The sequence below is a fragment of the Gracilinanus agilis genome, chromosome 2 (assembly GCF_016433145.1).
Source record: "Gracilinanus agilis isolate LMUSP501 chromosome 2, AgileGrace, whole genome shotgun sequence".
Lineage (NCBI taxonomy): Eukaryota > Metazoa > Chordata > Mammalia > Didelphimorphia > Didelphidae > Gracilinanus > Gracilinanus agilis.
In genome coordinates this window covers 290,640,042-290,661,735 of record NC_058131.1, presented here as the reverse complement: position 1 = coordinate 290,661,735, position 21,694 = coordinate 290,640,042, and the positions used below count along the sequence as shown (strand labels likewise).

Below are 21,694 nucleotides of genomic sequence, written 5' to 3'. Positions count from 1 at the left end.
AAAGAAAGAAGCAAAGAAAGAAAGAAAGAAAGAAAGAAAGAAAGAAAGAAAGAAAGAAAGAAAGAAAGAATTCTTCGATCTGCATTCAGAGTTCATCTGTGCTCTCTCTGGAGGCTGATAGCATTTTTCATCATGGAGCCTTTGGAACCATCTTGATCAGAGTAGATAAGCCTTTCTCAGTCGATCATTCATCCTTCCAATATGGCTCTTACTGTGTTCAATGTTCTCCTTGAAAACTTTCTCCTCCAGGATCCTGCTGTGGCGATCCCCAAAGGCACCTTAATGGCCATATTCTGGACGACATTCTCCTACCTGGCCATCTCGGCTACCATTGGTGAGTAATAGGGGATTAAAGGATATCAAAGATGGATAAAGGGTTAGAGCTGTTCGATGGAGTGTATTACAATGAAGCTCATTTTTAGATTTCTTTTTGTGGAAAAGTGGAGGGAGGTCTAAATCTACGATTTCATTGGAGTAGGAAACTCCCTCTACCATGCAGATGGGCACCTGCTCCTTGGAACACTGAGAAGTTAAGTTATTTGTCCAGGATCACATAGAGAATGTCAAAAGACTTCCTGAAGCCAGATCTTGGTGACTTTAAGACTATGTCTCTACCCACTAAGCCTCACCCCATTAGCTAGATTTGGAGACCAAGGACCAACTCCCATTCCCTATCATGCCCCAGGTTAGGAGGACAACCTACTCCACCCAGGTGAAGTGGGGTCTAACCTGGGCACCTTCCTTGGCCCCAACACTACCAGGGAGATAGAGAGACCCATGAATAAGGAGGACCAGCCATATAGTGCAATAACTTTTGTTTTATCAGTGGACATGTACCAAGGAAGACATTCAGAGCCAGCTGCCCCTCTTCTCACACCACTCTTCTTTGCAGGCTCTTGTGTGGTTCGAGATGCCTCTGGAGGCCTCAACGACACAGTGGTCCCAGGTTCCTCCGACTGTGAAGGGCTGGCATGTGGCTATGGCTGGAACTTCACTGAATGTAGCCAGAAGCACAACTGCCACTATGGGCTCATTAATTACTACCAGGTACCCCAATTCTGCAGGGCTTTGGGGACAGTTGTCAGGGTCCTCATCTTCAGATCCTGATTGCTTAGTGTTTTTGTCAAAGTCATTGCCACAGTCCTGGTCATACTACGGGGAGGGGTATAAGGAGAAGGAAGCCTCCTGCAAGAGAGACTGCAATAGAGATCATTGGACTAGGCCAGTGATGGGCAAACTTTTTAAAGAGGGAGCCAGAGGAAAGGAAATGCTCATCTGTCCGTCTGTTTCTAAGGCAACTCTTTCGAAGTTTCATTGTATTGTATCCTATTCATTGCATTCATCAGATTAGGAATAAAGTCAAGGGTGGCTGGATAGAACATTTCAGGGGGCCGAAGTTTGCTCATCACTGACTAAGCCTTCCGAAATTGGACTGGCTGCCCAGACACAAGACTGAACACAAACCCCATAGACCAGGCAATAGGCCAATGTGGACTGCTATTATCATTTTTCTTTCAAAAGTCAAATAAAGTGATTAATTGACTATCATTTGTGCCCAGGAATGAGAGGTGCAAGACCTATCTTTGGGGGGTGCAGTACCCAAGAGTGAGGGAGTTCAATCCTCGAGGATGGGTGGACTCAGCACCCAGAAGCAGGGGACTCTGGGGCATGCAGCTTGAGCAATGAGCAGTTACTAAGTCCTTGCACTTCCTACAGAGCATGAGTATGGTGTCTGGCTTTGCACCCCTGATCACTGCAGGCATCTTTGGGGCCACCCTCTCTTCTGCCCTGGCCTGCCTTGTCTCTGCTGCCAAAGTCTTCCAGGTAAGAAAGCGGTGACCAGCCTAGGGAGGAATTCCAGATTCCATCCCATCTATAGCAGTCAATGGGATGTGTGGGCCAATGATGGTACAAGCCTACAGCAGAGGGGCTCAGGAGAGGTTTGGGATGGACAAGGCTGCCAAGAGAGAATGGGGACATAAAATGTCAATATCCACAACTTCACTGTGTCTTCTGTCAGAGAGGGAAGGTGGAGAAGGGGAAAGGGGAGAGAAAAGGAAAAGAAAGAAGGGAGGGAGAGGCAGAGATGAAAGAAACAGATGCCAGCTGAAAAATGGAAGACACTTAAATGTGTGTAGCTCACAGATTATTCTAGGGGAAAAAAATTCCAGAATGAGGAAGATAAATTCTGAGACTCCAGGATAAAGCCTTGCTGTCTTTGTTCCCCCCTCCCAATTCCCCTCCCTTCTCTAGTGCCTCTGTGAAGACCAGCTCTACCCTCTCATTGGCTTCTTTGGGAAAGGCTATGGAAAAAACAATGAGCCTGTCAGAGGCTACCTCCTGGCTTACGTCATTGCTGTGGCCTTCATTCTCATTGGTGAGGCTGGACCTGGTCCTTGAGAGGCAGCTGGCGTAGGGGCTGCAGAATGGGAGGATGGGGGAGGGAGCACTTACTTGGCTAGGAATCAAAGGGAAAAATCTAGATCTCCTACTGACCCTTTCTGGGGATGTGTGTGAAGAATTAACTAAATTCAGATGTAATCCCATAGCACCTGATCTGGATTTATCATGAACTGAAGAAAAGTTTAATGAGAGACATAATGACAAGTATTGCACTAGAAGACATGGGTTCTCCCAATGCCATGTGCTAATTGACTGGCCCTAAGCAGGGCACTTCCTCTCTCCAGGTCTTAGTTGTGTGATCTGTAAAACACAGATAACATTTCCTGACCTGAGGGTGAAGGCTAGACCAGAGGACATTCTGAGGTCTCTTTCAGTTTGAAAACAGATGATTCCCTGAATCACTGTTACATCTTTTCTGAGTGCTTTTTCCAAATCAAAGGGTAGACAGAAAGAGAGAGGGAAAGGGAAAGGGAGAGGGAGGGAGAAGAAGAAGTGGGGGGAGATAGGGAGAGAAGTAGTGGAAGGAGAGGAAGAGGAAGAAGGAGGGTAAGGAGATGGAAGGATAGAAGTAGGGGAGGGGAGAAAGAAAGGGAGAGGAAAGAAAGAGAAAAGGAAGGAGAAAGGAAGGGAGAAAGAGAGGAGGGAATGGAAGGATTGAGAGGAGAGAGATAAAGAAGGAGGAAGTGAGGAAAAAAGAAATGAGAAAGAGGCAGACAAAGAAAGAGAAGTGGGGGAAGGAGAGGAAGAGGGAGGGAGAGAAGGAGAAGGAAAAGGAGAAGGAGGGGAGGTTTGAAGAGGTCCTTTCAAATCCATGGTGGACTAGGACAGTCAGGATTGTTTTTAATTATTTCCTCCCTCCTTGGTCCTTACAGCGGAGCTCAACACCATTGCTCCCATCATCTCCAACTTCTTCTTGTGCTCCTATGCACTCATTAACTTCAGCTGCTTTCATGCCTCCATCACCAATTCTCCAGGTAAGTGCTGAGAAGCCTTCTGGCTTATCAAGATCACCATGTCCCAATTCTCCCTCTCCAGTGCTACATCTAGACCTCTGCTTCCACATCAGATGAGGTCAGACCCTTCAGATATATCTGCCCAAATTTAGGACAAGACCTTGCAGTATTTTCAGAGGATATCCTTAAGGGTCCAATGGACAAGATCCTACATTAAGAATCTGGATTGCCTGCTTCTTGGCAAAATCAAACTCTTCTTCATCCACTTCCCCCCAGAACCTGGAGCTATTACTCATCAGGTCCTGGGAGAGGGTCTGTCTGCCTACTATCTTCAGTGCCAACTGAACCCTCTTCTCTGTCCCAGGATGGAGACCCTCATTCCACTATTACAACAAGTGGGTAGCCCTATTTGGGGCAGTCATCTCTGTGGTCATCATGTTTCTCCTCACCTGGTGGGCAGCCCTTATCGCCATTGCTGTTGTCATCTTCTTGCTGTTATATGTGCTCTACAAGAAGCCAGGTATGGAGACCATGGTGGAATTTGGGGGGCTTTGATTGTTCAATTGTTTGTCCACTAGGTGGAAGTTGTGGTGTAGCAAAAAGGTACCGTCACCAACAAACCCTCATGTTCGTATAGTACTTTATAGTTTATAAAAATCATGACATTTGCACTTGACAAAAATGACTTATTTTCTCCCTACAACAAATCCATGGGGTCAGTACTTTCCTTTGATGCTATCCATGACTTTTTTCAGTATGGTACTCCCTCCACCAAGGGAGATCTCATTCCCTCCATGACTTACCATCCTATGAGATTTTTATCTGTATTCCCAAGAATCTTCCATTGAAAGGGACAACTAGGTGGTTCAATGGATAGAAAACCAGACTTGGAGACAGGAGGTCCTGGGTTCAAATCTAGCTATGGAAACTTTCTTACTGTATGACCCTGGGCAAGTCACTTGGACTCCCATTGCCTAACCTTTATGGATCTTCTGTCTTGGAACCAAAACACAGTATTGATTCTAAGACAAGGTAAGGGTTTAAAAAAAAAAAAAAGAATTTTCCTTTGAAGAGCTACTCCCAGGTGCTAAAGATCTTTTGTTTATTCTCTTACTATCTCAGGGACACCATTATTACTATTAAACTACCCATCTCCCATATATTTAACAGATAATAGTTAACAGACAATAACAGTATTCGAAAGGACCTTAGGAATCAACTAGTTCACTCTCCCCATTTTATAGATGAAGAGACAGTCTGTGAGAATTTAAAAGACTTTGCTAAAAATAGTAAATGGCAGACCTGGGATTTGAATCCAGATCATAATTCTACAAAGATTTAGAAATAGAAGAGATCTTAGAGAAAAATCTAGTATAAGCCCTCTGTCTTGTAAATAAAGAAACTGAAACTCACATAGACAAAGGGATGGGATCAAGATTTGAACTCAGAACCTCTGACTCCAGATCTAGTGTTCTTTGCACTCTGTCATACTGCCTCTGGTTTAAGTGTCTAAGGCCACATTTGAACTCATGTTTTCCTGACTCCAGGCCCCTTATTCTATCCACTGCACCACCTAACTAGAGAGAGAGATGACAGATAGACAGACAGACAGAGACAGAGAGAAGAGAGAGACAGACAGAGAGACAGATGGATAGATGGCTGATGGATATAGATGGATGAGTGAATGGGTTGATGGATGGATAGACAGAAAGACAGATAGATACACACATATGTATATATTCACAATAATATATTTTACTGCCTTTGACATCATGATGCAACAGTTGGCCTCTATCCTGCCATCTTTCCCTTACTCATTGAATGACTAACTAATTTTTTGCCTATGATATCAAAGAACCCAGTGATAGATAGGGGAGGTATTAGTATCTCCATTTTACAGAAAAAGAAATTGAGGCTCAGGGATCTTGAGTGATTTATCCAAGATCATATACTAGTACTATATATATGCTATACTGACCAGGGCTGTCAAACCTTTCCTGAATGACAAAGTTGCAAGTGGGATCCTGGAACTGCACAGCAGATTCCAGGGAGGATAGAAACCCCTCACTCAGATACCCCTGTGTGTAACTCTTCTCTTACTAACACTCCTTGTTATTGAAATTATTGTGATCAATATCCCTATTCAGCCCCAGGGAAATACAGTAGAATAGTAAAGGCTGTTACTAGAGCTTTTAGAGACCCCCTACAGACTCCTAGGAAATTCTCACCTTTACATGTATTAATATAGAAATTCCCCTAAAAGTCACTTCATAACAAACTAGCAAATAGTGAGTTAATTAATGTTTAAGATTTAGACTCCAACAAACTGCACCTGGATTTTCCATTCCATACATAGAAGCTTATGTAACGAGAAACCAGAAACAATAAGCCTCCCCCCGCTGATCCCTAATTCGGTATGTTACAATGGATGAAAAATGGAGAAGTAGCCTTCTGTGTAAAGGCCTGACCATCCCTGAACTGTTCTCTCCACCCCATAGCCTGGGAAACATGTCAAAACATACCTTTGAAAAATATTGAAAGTTAATGGAGAATGAAGAGTTGTTAGTAACAAAGTTAATGTATGACTTAATCCATTATCTCCAATAAAAGATGTATGTTGAAAATGAATTTCCATGCCAACCTTATGTGTGATCTCAAAGCATATAAAAATAAACACAGCCCAAAGGCTGACCAGATTAGTCTCCATAAAGCCTGCCTGGCTGAAGCTCAGACTGTCTCTCATTCATCGTAGTCGCCCATGCCATCCCACCTCCTAGATACCTGGATCTGTGGGAGTTTGACTCCTGCAAGATGGCAGAAACAAAACTGAAGCTCTCTTCTCCTTACTCCTGGTCCAGACTCCCTTTGCTCCAATATACTGCCCTTCCATTTACAAAACTTTTTCATGGCCACTATTTAAATTTCTCTGCCGTTCTCGACAATACCTTCCAATAACTTTGAAAAGAAGGAGGGCAGGAATGATCACTTCCATGGTACAGATGAAGAAATTTATAGAAACTGACTAAAGACTAATGGCCCCATAGAGCTGTCCAATGGTCAGCAAAGCCTGCTCCAGGCTGTGATTGAAGCAATGGTTTCTCCATTAGCTATTCTTTTTCTTTTCTTTAAAATCCTTCTCTTCTATCTTAGAATCAAAACTGCCAGTTGGTTCCAAGAAAGAGTGGTAAGGGCCAGGCAATGAGGGTTAAGTGACTTGCCCAAGGTCAAACAGCTAGGAAGGTCTGAGGCCAGATTTTAATCTAGGACCTCCCATCTTTAATCCACTGAGCCACCTAACTCCCCACTCCCCATTCTTTTTCTTTAGGTAGCCTTATTGTAGATAAATACTGCCTTGCCAGCCTGTAGACAGCTCTTTTTGACATGTATAACATATATATGTCAAAGATAACATATATAAAGTACTTTGTAAACCTTAAAGTCCTATAACCAAAGTCATCTATACCAAGAGAATGCATGTTTTAATGAAGAGGTTGGTGACTCTGGAGTCAGGGGAGACCTGGGCTCAAACCTTGCTCTTTCTGTATGCCACCTACATAACCTAGGACAAGTCACTTTATCCCTCCAGGCCTCACCTTTCTCATCTAAAAATGAGGCGGTTGGATCAGATGATTTCTGAGGTCTCTTCCAGCCCTGAAACTATCTTCCTGGGTCCAACACATACTAGCTGCCTGAGCCTATAAATTCCTTTATGTCCTTTAAATTCTCTAAGCCAAAACTTCCTCAGACATAAAATGGGAATGATGATATTTACCCTACTTACCTAATGTTTGTTGGGAGGAAAATGGTTTGGGAACCCAAGAGCACAATGGTTTTATTAAGAGTTATTTTCACTATTTCCTGTAGGTTGGCTTTAGTCTTTGGACCACCATCCAATCTTTTGATCCCATCCCCACCTCTAGGGTGCATGTGATGTTTAGTTTCATCTTACAAAGCTGTAAAACTCTTCTTTCTTTCTCCCTTCCCTACTTATTTCTCTCTTCAGAGGTGAACTGGGGATCTTCAGTCCAGGCTGGTTCCTACAACTTGGCCCTGAACTATTCAGTAGGACTCAACGAAGTTGAAGAGCACATTAAGAATTACAGGTGAGGGGGGCAGCTGGGTGACTTAGTGGATTGAGAGTCAGGCACAGAGAATGGAAAGTCCTGAATTCAAATGTGACCTCAGACATTTCCTAGCTGTGTGACCCTGGGCAAGTCACTTAACTCCCATTGCCTAGCCCTTCCCACTCTTCTGTCTTGGAATCAGTACACAGTAATGATTCTAAGATGGAAGGTAAGGATTTAAAAAAAAAAAAGTATAGGTAACCAGGCTTATGCTTTCAACTCCGTGACCAGTCATTCAAAAACACAAATAACCCTGCCTTCACCTGGCCTTGAGAACCACCAAGCAGTTAACCAACAAATAAGAATGAATTATTTACAATGTGGCAGGCATCATACTAGGCACTGGGCATTTGCAAAATATGCATCCCAGTGCTTCTGAACTGCGGTATTGACAGGTAAGAAAGCAGTGGCACCAACATCAAACAAGCTCGCTGACAAAATAAGTGAAAAATTGAAATCGCTATGATTCTTTTATAATTAATCTGTATTTTATTATTCCTTTGACATAAATATTGCCTTTTGCTCCCTCATTGTAGAACATGAAAGTTTCCCTGGCTTTCTGAAGACCATGCCCAGAGAGGGCAAGTTCTGGCAGTTGCTACCTACTGGCAGGACAATATGTGTCCACTGGCTGAGGACCAGCCTGGCTGAGTTCAGAGACATTCATCACCAAGCTGGCCTTAGGATGAATGTTTAGACCAAAGCAAATCTCAGAAACCATCTGTTTAGCTGGAGAGGGGTGGGTGAGGGAACATTCACACTGACAAAATGACAGGGCCTTGAATGTTTAAAATATTTATATTCCTAGTGCTATTGAGACCCATATTAGGTCCTTCCTTTCCTTCCTTTCCTTCCTTTCCTTCCTTCCTTCCTTCCATCCTTCCTTCATTCCTTTCCTTCCTTCCTTCCTTCCTTCCCTTATATCTTAGAATCTATATTAAGTATCAGTACCAGGTCAGACAAGTGTTAAGGACTAGGCAATTGGAGTTAAATGACTTCCCCAGGGTTACATACCAGATTTGAACCCAGGACCTCCCGTCTCCAGGCCTGACTTTCTATCCACTGAGCCACCTAGCTACCCCTGCTTGAAGATTTCTTAATCAAACAAGCTTGTCCATTTATACAATGCAACATTTTCCATAAAACTTGCACATAATCATTTCAGTTTGATTCTCTTAGTGTAACTGTGACATAGGTCAGATTTTTGCAGATGAAGAAACAGATGCCCAGAGGGGGCATGGCCTGTCCTAAATCAAGCCTCTAGTTGCTAGAGGATCAGTCATACACTATGACCCAGGCAGGGCAAACAAGAGGGAACGAGTGCACAAGGGGCACAAAATTTCAACTTCAGTGTCTGAGCAGTAGCTTCATCCTTCATGACATTGACATTCTTTCCTTTTTTTTCCCCTTAGACCCCAGTGCCTGGTCCTTACTGGGCCTCCAAATTTCCGGCCAGCCCTGGTGGACTTTGTGGGCACATTCACCAGGAACCTCAGCCTGATGATCTGTGGGCACGTAATCATTGTGAGTATCTGCCTCCTCCTCCCCCAGGTTTGGTGTGGGAACAGCCTTGGGCTGGCATAGTCACGCACCTGGATGTTTTCTGCAAACAACTGATAGATTGAAAGGGCTTCCCCAGAGGACACAATGATTACAATGTCACCCTCCTGCTCAAGAAGATCTAGTAGCTCCCTATTGATTCCTATTAACAATATAAGCTAATTTGTTTGTATTTAAAGCCCTTCACAATTTGGTTATGTCTTACATGTCTGAACTTAATATAACATCACTGCCCTTCACACACTATATATTAATTAGTCCAGCTAAACTGGCCGTCTTGCTGTTTTATACTTTCTTCATCTCTGTTAAGTAAATGCTTGTGGAATTAATGACTGAGAAGTGAAGAATGGGCCCAAAGCTGGTCCCGATTAGAATTCTAAAGATGGCTGGTTGGCTTCATGATGTCTCTGTCTCTGTCTCTCTGTCTATCTGTCTGTCTCTCTCATTTACCGCCTTTTCTCCCTTTTTCCCTCTCCAAAGATCCCTGCATCCTGTAGCATGGATCCCAATTCTAGCTGTGCCTTCTGAATGACCTTCCTCATGTGGCCCTGTTTCCTTATAATAAACTAAGGGATGGGAAGGATGGAGGACGAGACACTCCTAAGATCCCTGTGGACTCTAAATCCTTTTCTCCTAGCTGTTCTTTCCCTTTTCTTCTCTCCTCTCTGTTCATTAGGCCTGTGTCTTGCTGGTGGTCTGCAGGGCTGTAGACGCTGGCCAGCCCTGAACTAGTGTGGAGTTCTCTGAGACAGCAGCCCCTGATTCTCTGTGTGTGGCTCTGTCTCGCACTCTCATGGCAGGGACCTCGAAAACAGAGGATGCCAGAGCTCCGGCTCATCTCCAATGGACACACAAAGTGGCTGAACAAAAGGAAGATCAAGGCTTTCTACTCAGATGTGATTGCAGAAGACTTGAGGAGTGGAGTCCAGATTCTAATTCAGGTAAAGTGATTGAGAGCCCCAACTGTACCTAACACATAAAGGTCTAGCTTGCTCTGCATGACCTTCTCTAAAGATTCCATAGCCATTCCATATCCTAGCATTCCTTCCATTCTTTCCAGTGAGGAAGTTCTTCCCGGATTCTCACCACTCTTATAATAGGATCTCTACTTCATAAAATCATAAATGTAGAGTCAGAAGGGTCTATGGAGGTCCTCAAGTCCAACCTCTTCATTCTACAGATGAGGAAACTGAGGCTCAGAGAGATCAGGTGACTTAATTAGGACCACACAGCTAGCAAATTCAAACTTGAGTCTGCCCCTTTTCCTTGTCTCATTTAGAGATGCTTTTGCTTCAGGTTCCCATGAATTTTGGGAGAGGCAGAAAAGCTCAGTATGGGGAACAGTGGAGCTGAGTGTTTGGGGAGGCAAGTGCTGACTTCATTATTTGAGTCAGCTTTTAATTGTGCTGAGCCCAGTGCTGGGTGCAATACAAAGACAAATAAGACACAAATGGTCCCTACTCCCATAGGAGAGAATTCCCTGTATGAATTTAGAGGAGCAGAGCAAGGATCATAGCCTTTATATTTGGAAGAGAGCTTAGAAATCATCTAAAAATCTCATTTTACAGATGAGGAAACTGAGTCTCAGAGATAATCCAAAAGTCTTTTGTGTCTGGCTCTGGGACATATGTGATGACTTTTTTCCCCCACCTTAGAATCAATAGTGTGTATCAGCTCCAAGGCAGAAGAAGAACTGGAAGGGCTAAGCAATGGGATTAAGTGACTTGCCCAGGATCACATAGCTGGGAAATGTTTGAGATCAGATTTGAACCCAGGACCTCCATCTCTAGGCCTGGCTCTCAATTCACTGAGCTACCTATGTGATGACTTGCATAATTTTATAATTATATGTGGAGCTTATAGTTGTGTAAACCTATGGTCACATTCAGAGCTTACAGGGATAAGGAAGTATTGGTGTGGCCAACTGGGTATTATACAATGTGTCTCCAGTAATCCCCAAAGCCAATAATCCACATGTGAATGATGGTGAATTGGCTCTATTTCGATAACTCTTCCTTTTTTTTTTCTTCCTAACTCTTCCTTGAATACAGGCAGCCGGTCTTGGGAAGATGAAGCCCAACGTTCTGGTGGTTGGATACAAAAAGAACTGGCAGTCAGCTCACCCGGCCACGGTGGAGGATTACATCGGGATCCTCCAGTGAGTCAAAGTGCCTCCCTCAGGACCTCAGGGGAAGCAGTCCCTCTCCCACCAGCCCCTTGGATCCAGGCCACAGTGGGGAGGGAAGATGGCCAGTATAAGCCAGAAGAAGATGAGAGATTCTGAAGGTTGTTTAGGCATGGGCAGAAAAAGGGAGAAAATTCCCACACTATCTCCTCTGTTCTCGCTTTATACTTGACATTAAGCCATCATGCAGAGGGCCTCTGCAGTTAAGACTTCCAAGCCTGCCACGTTTGGCAAATGGGTCACACTTCTGATTTTAATTTGAGAGCCATCTCAAGACTAATCCACAGATCTGTCCTCTCAACTAAAACATCCAAATCACATTCCTGCCTTAATGGCAAATTGGAGCCAGAGGAGCGTAGCACATGGAGATTAGCATTGGGTTCTTGCCTTCCTTTCTCCCTCATTAGCCATGGGATTCTGTGTGTCCTCCCCTGTAAAATGACTAGGTCAGACTAAGTGGTTTCCAAAGCCCTCTAACATTCAACGATTCTAGTATGATTTGGGCTTTAATGGTGAGGCTATCATTCTGTCCTTCAATGCTTTTTGGCCAGGCTCACAGATGGAGACCTAAAAACCTTTGAAAGTTGGTCTCTTGACCCTGAAAAAGCAAAACAACAACAACAACAAAACCCTCTGCATTCTACTTTGTTTTTCTCCCTTGCTTTTTGCTTTCCTTTTTAAAACCCTTACCTCCTGCCTTAGTATAAGTTCTGAAACAGAAAAGCAGCAAGGGCTAGACAATCAGGGTTTAGTGACTTGCCTAGGGTCACGCAGCCAGAAAGTATCCGAGGCCAGATTTAAACCCAGCAGCCTGGCACTCTGCTACCTAGCTGTCCCTCTTCCTTGCTTTAAGAGAGGCAGTGAGGTCTAGTGGAAAGAATACAAGAGTAGATGTCGAGACAGGAGATCTCATTTTGACTCCTCATTTTGCTGTGCAGCCTTGGACAAGTCATTTAACTTCTCATCCTCAGTTTCCTATACTATAAAATGAGAGTAAGATATCAGCACTGCCTACCTTGGACTGGGCAGGAGCAGGGGATAAGAGGATTAATGAAGTGATTGGTTTGAAAACACTTTGTAATGAAAAGGATAGGGATGGGACCTGTGAGGCCCCAACCAAAATGTTATCTCCTACCAGAAGCTTTTCCTAACCCCTCTTAGTTCTAGTATCATCCCTCTGTTAATTATTTCCATTTTATAAAATAAGCATTTTCTTGTCTATATTTGTACATTAACTTACCCATTAGACTGTGAGCTCCTTAAGGGGAGAGGCTGAGTTTTTTCCTTTCTCTTTGGCCCCAGAACTTAGCACAGTGACTCTCATATTGTAGGTACTTAAATGTTTAATGATTGATTAGCATAGAGAATTCCCAGTGAAGAACCTCCTACCAGTTTAGGTCAATACCTTCTCCATAAGTTATATTCTTAAAAAAAATAAGTTATAGTCTTAGAGCAGTGATGGCAAACCTATGGCACAGGTGCCAAAATGGCACACAGAGCACTCTCTGTGGGCACGTGACTGCCCTACCTGCCCCTCAAATTTATTACTAGAAAGGCAGAGGGCCTTGGGAAGAGCTGCTCCCCTCCCCCTCTCCACATGACTGATGACATTTTTTTCACATTCTCCCCTCCCCCAGTAGTCAGTGGGAGTACACAGAGGGTAAGGTGAGTGGCTCACAGGTGGCAGAGCTGGAGGGGAGCAGAGTGCTCAGGCCACTCCCCTCCCCCTCTCAACACTCACTGAGGACACTTCTCACAGGCTCCACCAATGGCACTTGGTCTAGGGGGTGGGGTAGGGGTCGGGGTCCATCACTCCATGTCTAAAAGGTTCATCATCACTGTCTTAGAGAGTTACCTAGAGCACTGAGGTTAAGGAACTTGCCCAGGGTCACACAGCCAGATTAGATCAGAGACAGTCCTTAAATCTGACCATTCTTCATTCCAAGGCCAGTTGTACCCTCATAAAGGAGAATATAAATTTGATCTAGTTAATTGAAGGTAGCAATGGACCCTGGGTCCTGAATAGTCTAGTTGTCTTGATTAAGCATTTTCTGTGGGCCAGGTAGGTGACTCAGTGAATAGCCACCTGGAGTCAGGAAGACCCAAGTTCAAATCTTCTCTCAGTCTTTAACTAGGTATGTGATGCTGGGCAATCACTTATCCTCTTTGTGTTTCAGTTTGATCCTCTGTCAAACAGAGATAATAATACCCCTTATCTCCCAAAGTTGTCAAGAGGTTCAAACGAGGGCAACTGGGTGACACAGTGCCTAGAACACCAGGCCTGGAGTTGGCAAGTATTGGGTCCAAATCTAGCCTCAGACATTTACTAGCTGTGTGGCTCTGGGCAAGTCACTTAATCTTGATTGGCCTTTGCCCTTCTGTCTGAAGAGTTGTTACTAAGACAGAAAGTAAGAATTTTTTTTAAAGGAGTTAACACATTTAAAACACTTTTCACACCTAAAGTGCTATCTAACTGCTAGTTATTATTACTATTGTTGTTGTTATTGCCAGGTAAGAAGAGACATTCCTGCTTTTTGAGAATTATTAGAAAGAAAATTGGATTTAGAGTCCCAGGACTTAGATTCAAATCCTAGCTCTTTCATTATTACTTGTGTGATTTTGGCAAGTCACTTAACTTTGAATTGCAAGTTTCCTTGATTATAAAATGAGAGGGGTAGCCTACTTGACATTTATGATCCCTTCCAGCTCTAAATTTATGATTTTATTAATTTAAGAGGAAGAAGGAAGGAAGGAAGGAAGGAAGGAAGGAAGGAAGGAAGGAAGGAAGGAAAGAAGGAAGGAAGGAAGGAAGGATGGATGGAAAGAAGGGAAGGAATTTCTTCTCTCTCGTTTCCTTTCCTTCTCCCTCAGTCTCCCCTTGCCTTCCAAATATTGTGGCTCCATATTACACTGGCTCCCCTTGCACTGAGAAGAAGGCAAATCTGATCCACTCAATCACAACAAATCACTGGGGACTGACTATGTTTTTCTCCTCTCAATGACACCTGCATTTTAGAAGAGGACCTTAGAGATTCATTAGCTCAGCCTCCAGCATTCTCTAAGGAGAGAATTTCCATCAAAGAGGCAGTCAGATAAAGAGCAGGTTTGGGGGCAAATAACCTTCTAATGATACCAAGTGGGCCATTACCTACTATGCCAAGACATAGGCCTTCCCTGTCTATGACACTGGTTTTCTGGATACTTAGATTCTCAACTAGTATAAGAGGTGTGTGCCAATTTCCTGATTTGAGGAACTCAAGGTACAGACAGTGGGCAAGACTGTGTTTATTCTCTTCCCAGTGATGCTTTTGATTTCAACTATGGTGTGTGTGTGATGAGGATGAGAGAAGGTCTCAACGTCTCCGAAGTGATGCAAGCCCACAGTAAGTGCTGTTCTCTGCATCTCAGCCATTCTCAGGCTATCATGGGCAATCTGTGTTCCAGGACACTGCTCTCTTTTTCTTGTAGTTAATCCTGTATTTGACCCAACTGAAGACCAGAAGGAAGCCAGAGTCAATGGATCAAGGCCATCTGTCAGTGGTACGTATCAATCCCCCTAAGATTTAGCCATCAGTGATCTGTCAGTCTATGGGGCAGTGAGCTGACTAGCCTAGGCTGCATTCTCACTCGTGTTCCTTAGAGGCAAGGTTGAAAAAAGGTCACTGAAAGGGATAGAGACAAACTTGTCCATTCCAAAATATACCAGCTTTTGGGAACCAGGAAAGTTCTAATTTCACTCTATAACCTACAATAAAATCATGATCAAGGGGCAGGGGATGGGGGGGGTGGTACTTTTTGTTCTACCAAAGGGAAAGAAGGGAGCAGCTGGGTAGTTCAGTGTATTGATAGCCAGACCTAGAGACGGGAGGTCCTAGGTTCAAATCTGGCCTCCGACACTTCCCAGCTGTGTGACCCTGGGCAAGTCACTTGACTCCCATTACCTAGCCCTTACCACTCTTTTGCCTTGGAGCCAATTCACAGTATTGATTCCAAGATGGAAGGTAAGGGTTTAAAAAAAAAAGGGAAAGGAGAAGAGGCTCATGGAGAAGGGTGAGTGAGCAACCTGTCCTCCAATCATAGAGCTGTGTGGCTTGTCTTGTGGCTGACCTATCATCCTTTTCTAGTGAATCCAGAGGTCCTGGTGGCTGAAGAACAAGCTAGCACCATATTCCAGTCGGAACAGGGCAAGAAGACCATTGATATCTACTGGCTCTTTGATGATGGAGGTCAGTAACCTCCAAAGCACCAGGAGATTTCTGAGCATGATCCCCTCTTGTGTGTCCCCTGGCCATCCCCTATTCCCTAATAATTGTGGGGGGGATCAGAGGGTTGCCATCTTTGGGGCCATTTTAACCATGTCCTTGACATGATCCTTCATGAGACACAATGGTCTCTAGTAGAAAGGATATTGGTCTACGAATCCTACACTGGGTCTCACTGAGAATCCAGAGTCCTGCTGATTCTTCCTGTTCTGATTCTTCTAGTAACTGGCTATGAAATTTCAAATTAGTTTCCCTCTCTGTACATCTTGATCTTATGCTGTAAAAATAGAAATGGGAGAAGCTGGGTGGCTCAGTGGATTGAGAGTCAGGCCCAGAGACAGGAGGTCCTGGGTTCAAATCTGGCCTCAGATACTTCCTAGCTGTGTGGCCCTGGGCAAGTCACTTAACTCCCACTGCCTAGCCCTTACCACTCTTCTGTCTTGGAACCAATACACAGTATTGATTCTAAGATGGAAGGTAAGAGTTTAAAAATAAATAAATAAAATAAAAATAGGAATAAATAAAAGCAGATGATCTCTAATGGTCCACTACAACTCTGAGCACTGTGGCCCAGATCTAGTCAATTCTCTATCTTCTCAGAAATGCACTGATAACAAAACATCATAGAATTGTAGAATTTTAGAAGTGAAAGGGACTAACTCATCCAAAGTCCTGGAGTCCCCTCCCCCATGCTCCCAGTCGTCCCCTGTTTATACAGATGAAGGAACTGAAACCTATGGGTTGGGGGTGGTAAAGTCTCTAAGATATTTTCCATATCTAATAATAGTTAGCATTTATACAGATAGCACTTTACAAATATTAGCTTATTTGATCCTTACAACAATCCTGGGAAGTAGATACTATTATTACCCCCATTTTACAGGTGAGGAAACTGAGGCAGAAGTTAAGTGACTTGCCCAGGGACACATAGCAAATATCTGAGACTGGATTTGAACTTGGGTCTTCCTGCCTCAAAGCCCAATGCTCTCTCCACTGTACTACCTAGCTGTCTACATTGTATGATTCTATAATTCTATGAAGTTAACCACCCAAGGTCAAAAGTGACTCGGTATCAAGGCCCAAGACTAGAACTCTGGTCTCCATGCCTCAGAATTCCATTCCACTATGTCACCTTCTTTGCCTTGTCAGACAAACTGCCATTGTTTTTCTTTTAATGAGGCACCTGGTTCCGTCCCTTGAACTGCATGTTCCACTAAAGGTTGTTCATTGGATGATAACATCCACGTAGAAGAATCACAGGCAGCAGTAAAATACTGTGACTCAGCAGAGGCAAGTGGGCTTTGATGGGCTTTTGACTACTTTGATGCATCTTTTGTTTTGGCAAGGCCTCACTCTCCTGATTCCTTATCTCCTTGGTCGAAAGAAGAGGTGGAACAAGTGTAAGATCCGAGTGTTTGTTGGGGGCCAGATCAACAGGATGGATGAAGAGAGAAAGGCGTAAGTAAGGTGTGGAGGGAGCCATCTCCAGTGTCATTTACTGGTGCCCTCTATGTTTGGGTATCCAAAGATGCTCGAGGACCCAGCTAGGACACCGTCCGTTGGGCTGTAAGCAAAAGCACGCTGACAGATGTTTCACAGCCGACTCACTGAAAAAAAAAATATTCAGGACACATCAGTTTCATAAGACTGGACAATAAATCAAGTCCTGACCTGTAGCATTTGTCAACGTATGAGTTCTGAGTACTCACACTGAAAATCTAACAGTGGAGCTGCCTTTAGCACACCCCTGACCTCAATGCAAGTCAGTCTAAGGTTGTTTAAGTCAAATGATGTCCATAAGCATTTATGAAGCACCTAATACGGGTACCAGGCACCGGCCCCCAGAAATGTCCCTGCTCTCAAGGAGCTCCCAATCTAACAGAGAAACAAGCTGCAAAAACAACTACGTGTAAACAGGATATAGAGAGGATAAATCGGAGGTCATCTCAGAGGAGAAGCACTAAGATGAAGGAGGGCTTTCCTGCAGAAAGTGGGGCTAAGCCAAGGAAGCCACAAGGCAGGGATGAAGAAGGAGAGAGTTCCAGGCAAGGGGGACATGCAGGGGAAATGCCTGGAGCCGAGAAATAGAATGTCTTGTGCAAGGTGTGTGAAGGGAATTTCCCGGGGTCTTACCTGTGTCCGTGACTGGACATCACGCCAAACATAGGTCACAGGTGAGATGACCTGGGGACAATGACCTCGAAAGGATCCAGGGTAAAGGGGAAGAAATAAAAGAGGGGATGCCAGGAAGGGCTCTCTCTCTGTTTCCTTGGATGGCGGAGGTGGAGGGCTGTGGCTGAGAGAGATAGCCATGTGGAGAGACATGTGCTTAGATTAGAAATAGGCTTTTAATTTCTATTTGTCTGCCTTCTTTATTCAAGTAATATATATTTTTTAAACCCTTACCTTCTATCTTGGAGTCGATACTGTGTATTGGCTCCAAGGCAGAAGAGGGGTAAGGGCTGGGCAATGGGGGTTAAGTGACTTGCCCAGGGTCACACAGCTAGGAAGTGTCTGAGGTCAGATTTGAACCTAGGACCTCCCATCTCTAGGCCTGGCTCTCAATCCACTGAGCTACCCAGCTGTTCCCTATTCAAGTAATAGTGATAAACTCTATGGAAAGTAAGAACCAAGAGTTTTTCATTTAACTTTAACACAAGGAATGGCAAGGAGGCCAGTCTCATTGGATCACTGGAGTACTTGGAGGGGAGTATAAAGTATAAGAAGACTGAAAAAATAAGAAAGGTCCAACTATGAAGGGATGTAAAAGCCAAACATAAGATTTTATATTTGATCCTGGAAGTAATAGGGAGCTAATGAAGTTTATTGACTAGGGGAATGGCATAGTCAGACCCATGCTTTAGAAAAATCAATATGATAGGCCTGGAGATAGGAGAGCCTGGGTTCAAATATGGTTTCAGACACTTCCTGTCTGTGTGACCCTGGGCAAGTCACTTCATCCCCACAGTATTGATTCTAAGTTGGAAGGTAAGGGGGAAAGGAAAGGAAAGGAAAGGAAAGGAAAGGAAAGGAAAGGAAAGGAAAGGAAAGGAAAGGAAAGGAAAGGAAAGGAAAGGATCAATATGACAGTCGAGTGGAGGATTGCCTGGAGTGAGAGACACCTCAGGCAGAGAAACCAATCAGAAGGTTACCACAAGGGGGTGCTAGGTGGCTCAGTGGATAGAGAGCCAGGCTGGAGAAGGGAAGTCCTAGGAAGCTAGATGTATGACCTTGGGCAAGTCACTTCACCCCTATTGCCTAGCCCTTACTGCCTTTCTGCCCTGGAACCAATACACAGCATTGATTCTAAGACAGAAGGTAAGGGGTCTTTTTTAAGGCTATTTTCAACAGCAACTCAGTCTCTCAAATAGCCAGACCCTGGAGAGATCTCACCTGTGAAGCTGTCTCATGGTAGAGACTCCATTGCTCAATGTCTGATTATTGGAGGCTCAAGTTGTTCCTGTTAGAGAAATTGTTTTTGGTTTCAGATCTCCTTTTCATACCTCTGAAAATGCCAGATGCCCAATACACCACCCCTGCTATGAGCTAAAGAACACAGGAAGATGGGGAGGGTGAAGTTTGTTCATAAAATTCTATCAGATATCACACTGATTGCCTTTCAATGGGTGGGGAGATGGGGAGAAGGAAGGAAGTAGGAAGAGAAATTGAAACTCGAAAAAATTTTTTTAAACTCCTAAAAATAAATAATTTTATTTAAAAAAAATTTTTAGCCCTTACCTTTTATCTTAGACTTAATAACGTGTATTGGTTCCAAGGCAGAAGAGTGGTAAGGGTGGGCAATGGGGGTCAAGTGACTTGCCCAGAGTCACACAGCTAGGAAATGTCTGAGGTCAGATTTGAACCCAGGACCTCCTGTCTCTAGGCCTGGCTTTCAATCCACTGAGCCACCCAGCTGCCCCTAAAAATAAAAATAAAAAAATTTTTTAAAGAAGGGACAGCAAGGTGGCTCAGTAGATAGAGAGCTAGGCCTAGAGATAGGAGGTCCTAAGTGCAAATCTGGCTTTGGACACTTCCTCACTCTGTCACCTTGGATAAGTCACTTAACCCCAAATGCCTCACCCTTACTGCTCTTCTGCCTTGGAACCCATACTCAGTATTGATTCTAAGACAGAAGGTAAGAATTTTTTTTTTTAAATGAAAGAAAGAAAAGAAATGATATCATCCGTGTGTGAGAGTAAATGTCACACCTGGTTGGAGAGCTTCCTTCCAGTCTGGTAAAAGCCAATAAGCAATGGAGTGGAGCAAAGAATATAATTTTTCAGAGAAAGTAATAAGCAACACTAGCAGGCTCTCTGGGATGAGTCATTCTGGCAGCTTCCACCCTCCCTCCTTGGCCTCCTCCTCCATCCACTAACTTCAGTGGCACTAGTTAGGCCGGCATCCCTGGGGCCTCTCCTTTTCCTCGTCACCTCTTTTTAGATACTTTCCTTAACGTGAACAAATTAAACAATGTAGAGCTCGCCTGCGTGGAGGCTTTGAAGGCCTTCTCTGATCCATCTCCCCCATTACACTTGTGTAAACTTATACCCTTCAGCTCTCTACCAGGCCAGTCTCTTTCACAGCGATTCGTCTCACCCGTCTGTGCCATTCCTGGAACTGCTCCTTCCATCTGGGGTGACCTTCCTACTCTTTCTCCTCCATCAATCCCAATGTTGCCCACCCTTCCAGGCCCAGCTCAAGACCCTCACTTCTTCTTCGAATCCTTCCTGACTTACACAGATTCCTCCCTCCTCTAAATGCCCACAGCACATAAAATCCGAGCCACCTAGTAAAAAACTCCAATGTTTTTTGTTTCGTGGGGAGAAGTTTCCTTCTCCCATGAAGATTCTAAGTCCCTCCAGTCCTTGGTGTCCTTCACGATGCTGGGCACGCTGCAAGCACCTCGGGAGATAACTCTTTAGCAACCCCAAGCACCCCAAAAATCACATCGTGGGGAGATTTCTCCTCAGACTAAGCCTTACATCACAAACTCAAAGCTCTGGTACTCAGTGTTTGCTTATCTTGAAACCCAAGTGTGTTTCTATTTGAGGAACGGTGGAGAATTTTTTTTGGGTTTATGTCTTCTTTTCATACTTTGGAAAATGCCAGGTGTTCAGAACAAACATGCACAGCCTCAGCTATGAGGTGAAGGACATAAGAAGGTGGGGAGACTGAGATTTGCTCTTAAAATTTCATAAGAAGGATTGTAATGGATGTAGAATCAGATAGACCTGAATTTGAGCCCAAGTTCCAGCCCCTATTGGGCAGCGAGATGGTATAGCGGATAGATCTTTCCTGAGTTCAAATCCATCTTCTTGACTTCAAATCTGGCCTTGGATACTTTTTATCTAGGTGTCCCTGGGCAAGTCATTTAACCCTGTTTGCCTCAGTTTCCTCATCTGTAAAATGAGCTGGAGGAAATGGCAAACCACTTCAGTGTCTTTACCCAGAAAACCCACAAAAAGGTCATGAAGAATCAGACATGACTGAACAATAGCAAATACGCAGGTGATCACCACTGTTTCTGAAAAACTATGATATGATACATGAATTAATAAAACCTGTTTCATAGGGTTATTACAAATAAATCTCTTTGTAATTGTAAATTGTAAAATCTATTTGTAAATTTGTTTTAAAGCACTATAGAAATTAAAGTTATTTTTATTATTTAGCAAGTGATTGGGGGAAAAACAAACAAATAAACCAACAAATCCATCTTTATCTGCCTTACAGAATTATTTCACTTCTGAGCAAGTTCCGTCTAGGATTCCATGAAGTTCATGTCCTTCCTGACATCAATCAGAAGCCTCGGCCAGAACAGTAAATTCTCTGTATTTTGGAGTTTTGGGAAAGGGGGAATGGTAGACATAGATAGGGACAATGAGCCCATTTGACAGATGGTCTCAAATGGGATTCTACTGTTTGCATATCTTCTCTCAGGGGTGAGGTTCAGCTTCTTAGAATCCTGGACAAGTTACAGAGGGCAGATAGAAAGACTTGACCTAGGGGTTACCTAACAAAGCTGTACAAAAGTGGGATGGATTATCTAGTGGGATTCCTCTCTCTAAGGAGGGGGACCACTTGTTAGATGTGTTATATTATGGATTCTTTTTCAAGTCCTTGTTGAATGAGAAGGCCACTGAGATTCCTTCCAACCTGGCAATTTTTTTTATTTCTCTGAAAGAAAGAGGGAAGGAAAAACAAGTA

General features: G+C 43.8%; 1 protein-coding gene across 2 annotated transcripts in view; it reads left to right on the top strand.

The window, feature by feature from the left end:
- Positions 1 to 21,694, top strand: part of SLC12A3 (solute carrier family 12 member 3) — a 52,170-nt gene that overhangs the window by 18,432 nt on the left and 12,044 nt on the right. Inside the window, exons 9-23 of one of the 2 annotated variants that reach the window (XM_044664132.1) lie at positions 250 to 334; positions 893 to 1,047; positions 1,717 to 1,824; positions 2,254 to 2,377; positions 3,276 to 3,377; positions 3,721 to 3,876; positions 7,360 to 7,459; positions 8,893 to 9,004; positions 9,841 to 9,981; positions 11,092 to 11,198; positions 14,526 to 14,608; positions 14,694 to 14,765; positions 15,350 to 15,451; positions 16,834 to 16,945; positions 21,221 to 21,307. In XM_044664132.1, coding sequence (XP_044520067.1) covers positions 250 to 334; positions 893 to 1,047; positions 1,717 to 1,824; positions 2,254 to 2,377; positions 3,276 to 3,377; positions 3,721 to 3,876; positions 7,360 to 7,459; positions 8,893 to 9,004; positions 9,841 to 9,981; positions 11,092 to 11,198; positions 14,526 to 14,608; positions 14,694 to 14,765; positions 15,350 to 15,451; positions 16,834 to 16,945; positions 21,221 to 21,307 — 1,646 coding nt within the window. The remainder of the gene's footprint in view (positions 1 to 249; positions 335 to 892; positions 1,048 to 1,716; positions 1,825 to 2,253; positions 2,378 to 3,275; positions 3,378 to 3,720; positions 3,877 to 7,359; positions 7,460 to 8,892; positions 9,005 to 9,840; positions 9,982 to 11,091; positions 11,199 to 14,525; positions 14,609 to 14,693; positions 14,766 to 15,349; positions 15,452 to 16,833; positions 16,946 to 21,220; positions 21,308 to 21,694) is intronic. The other variant, XM_044664133.1, reaches the window with a different exon arrangement.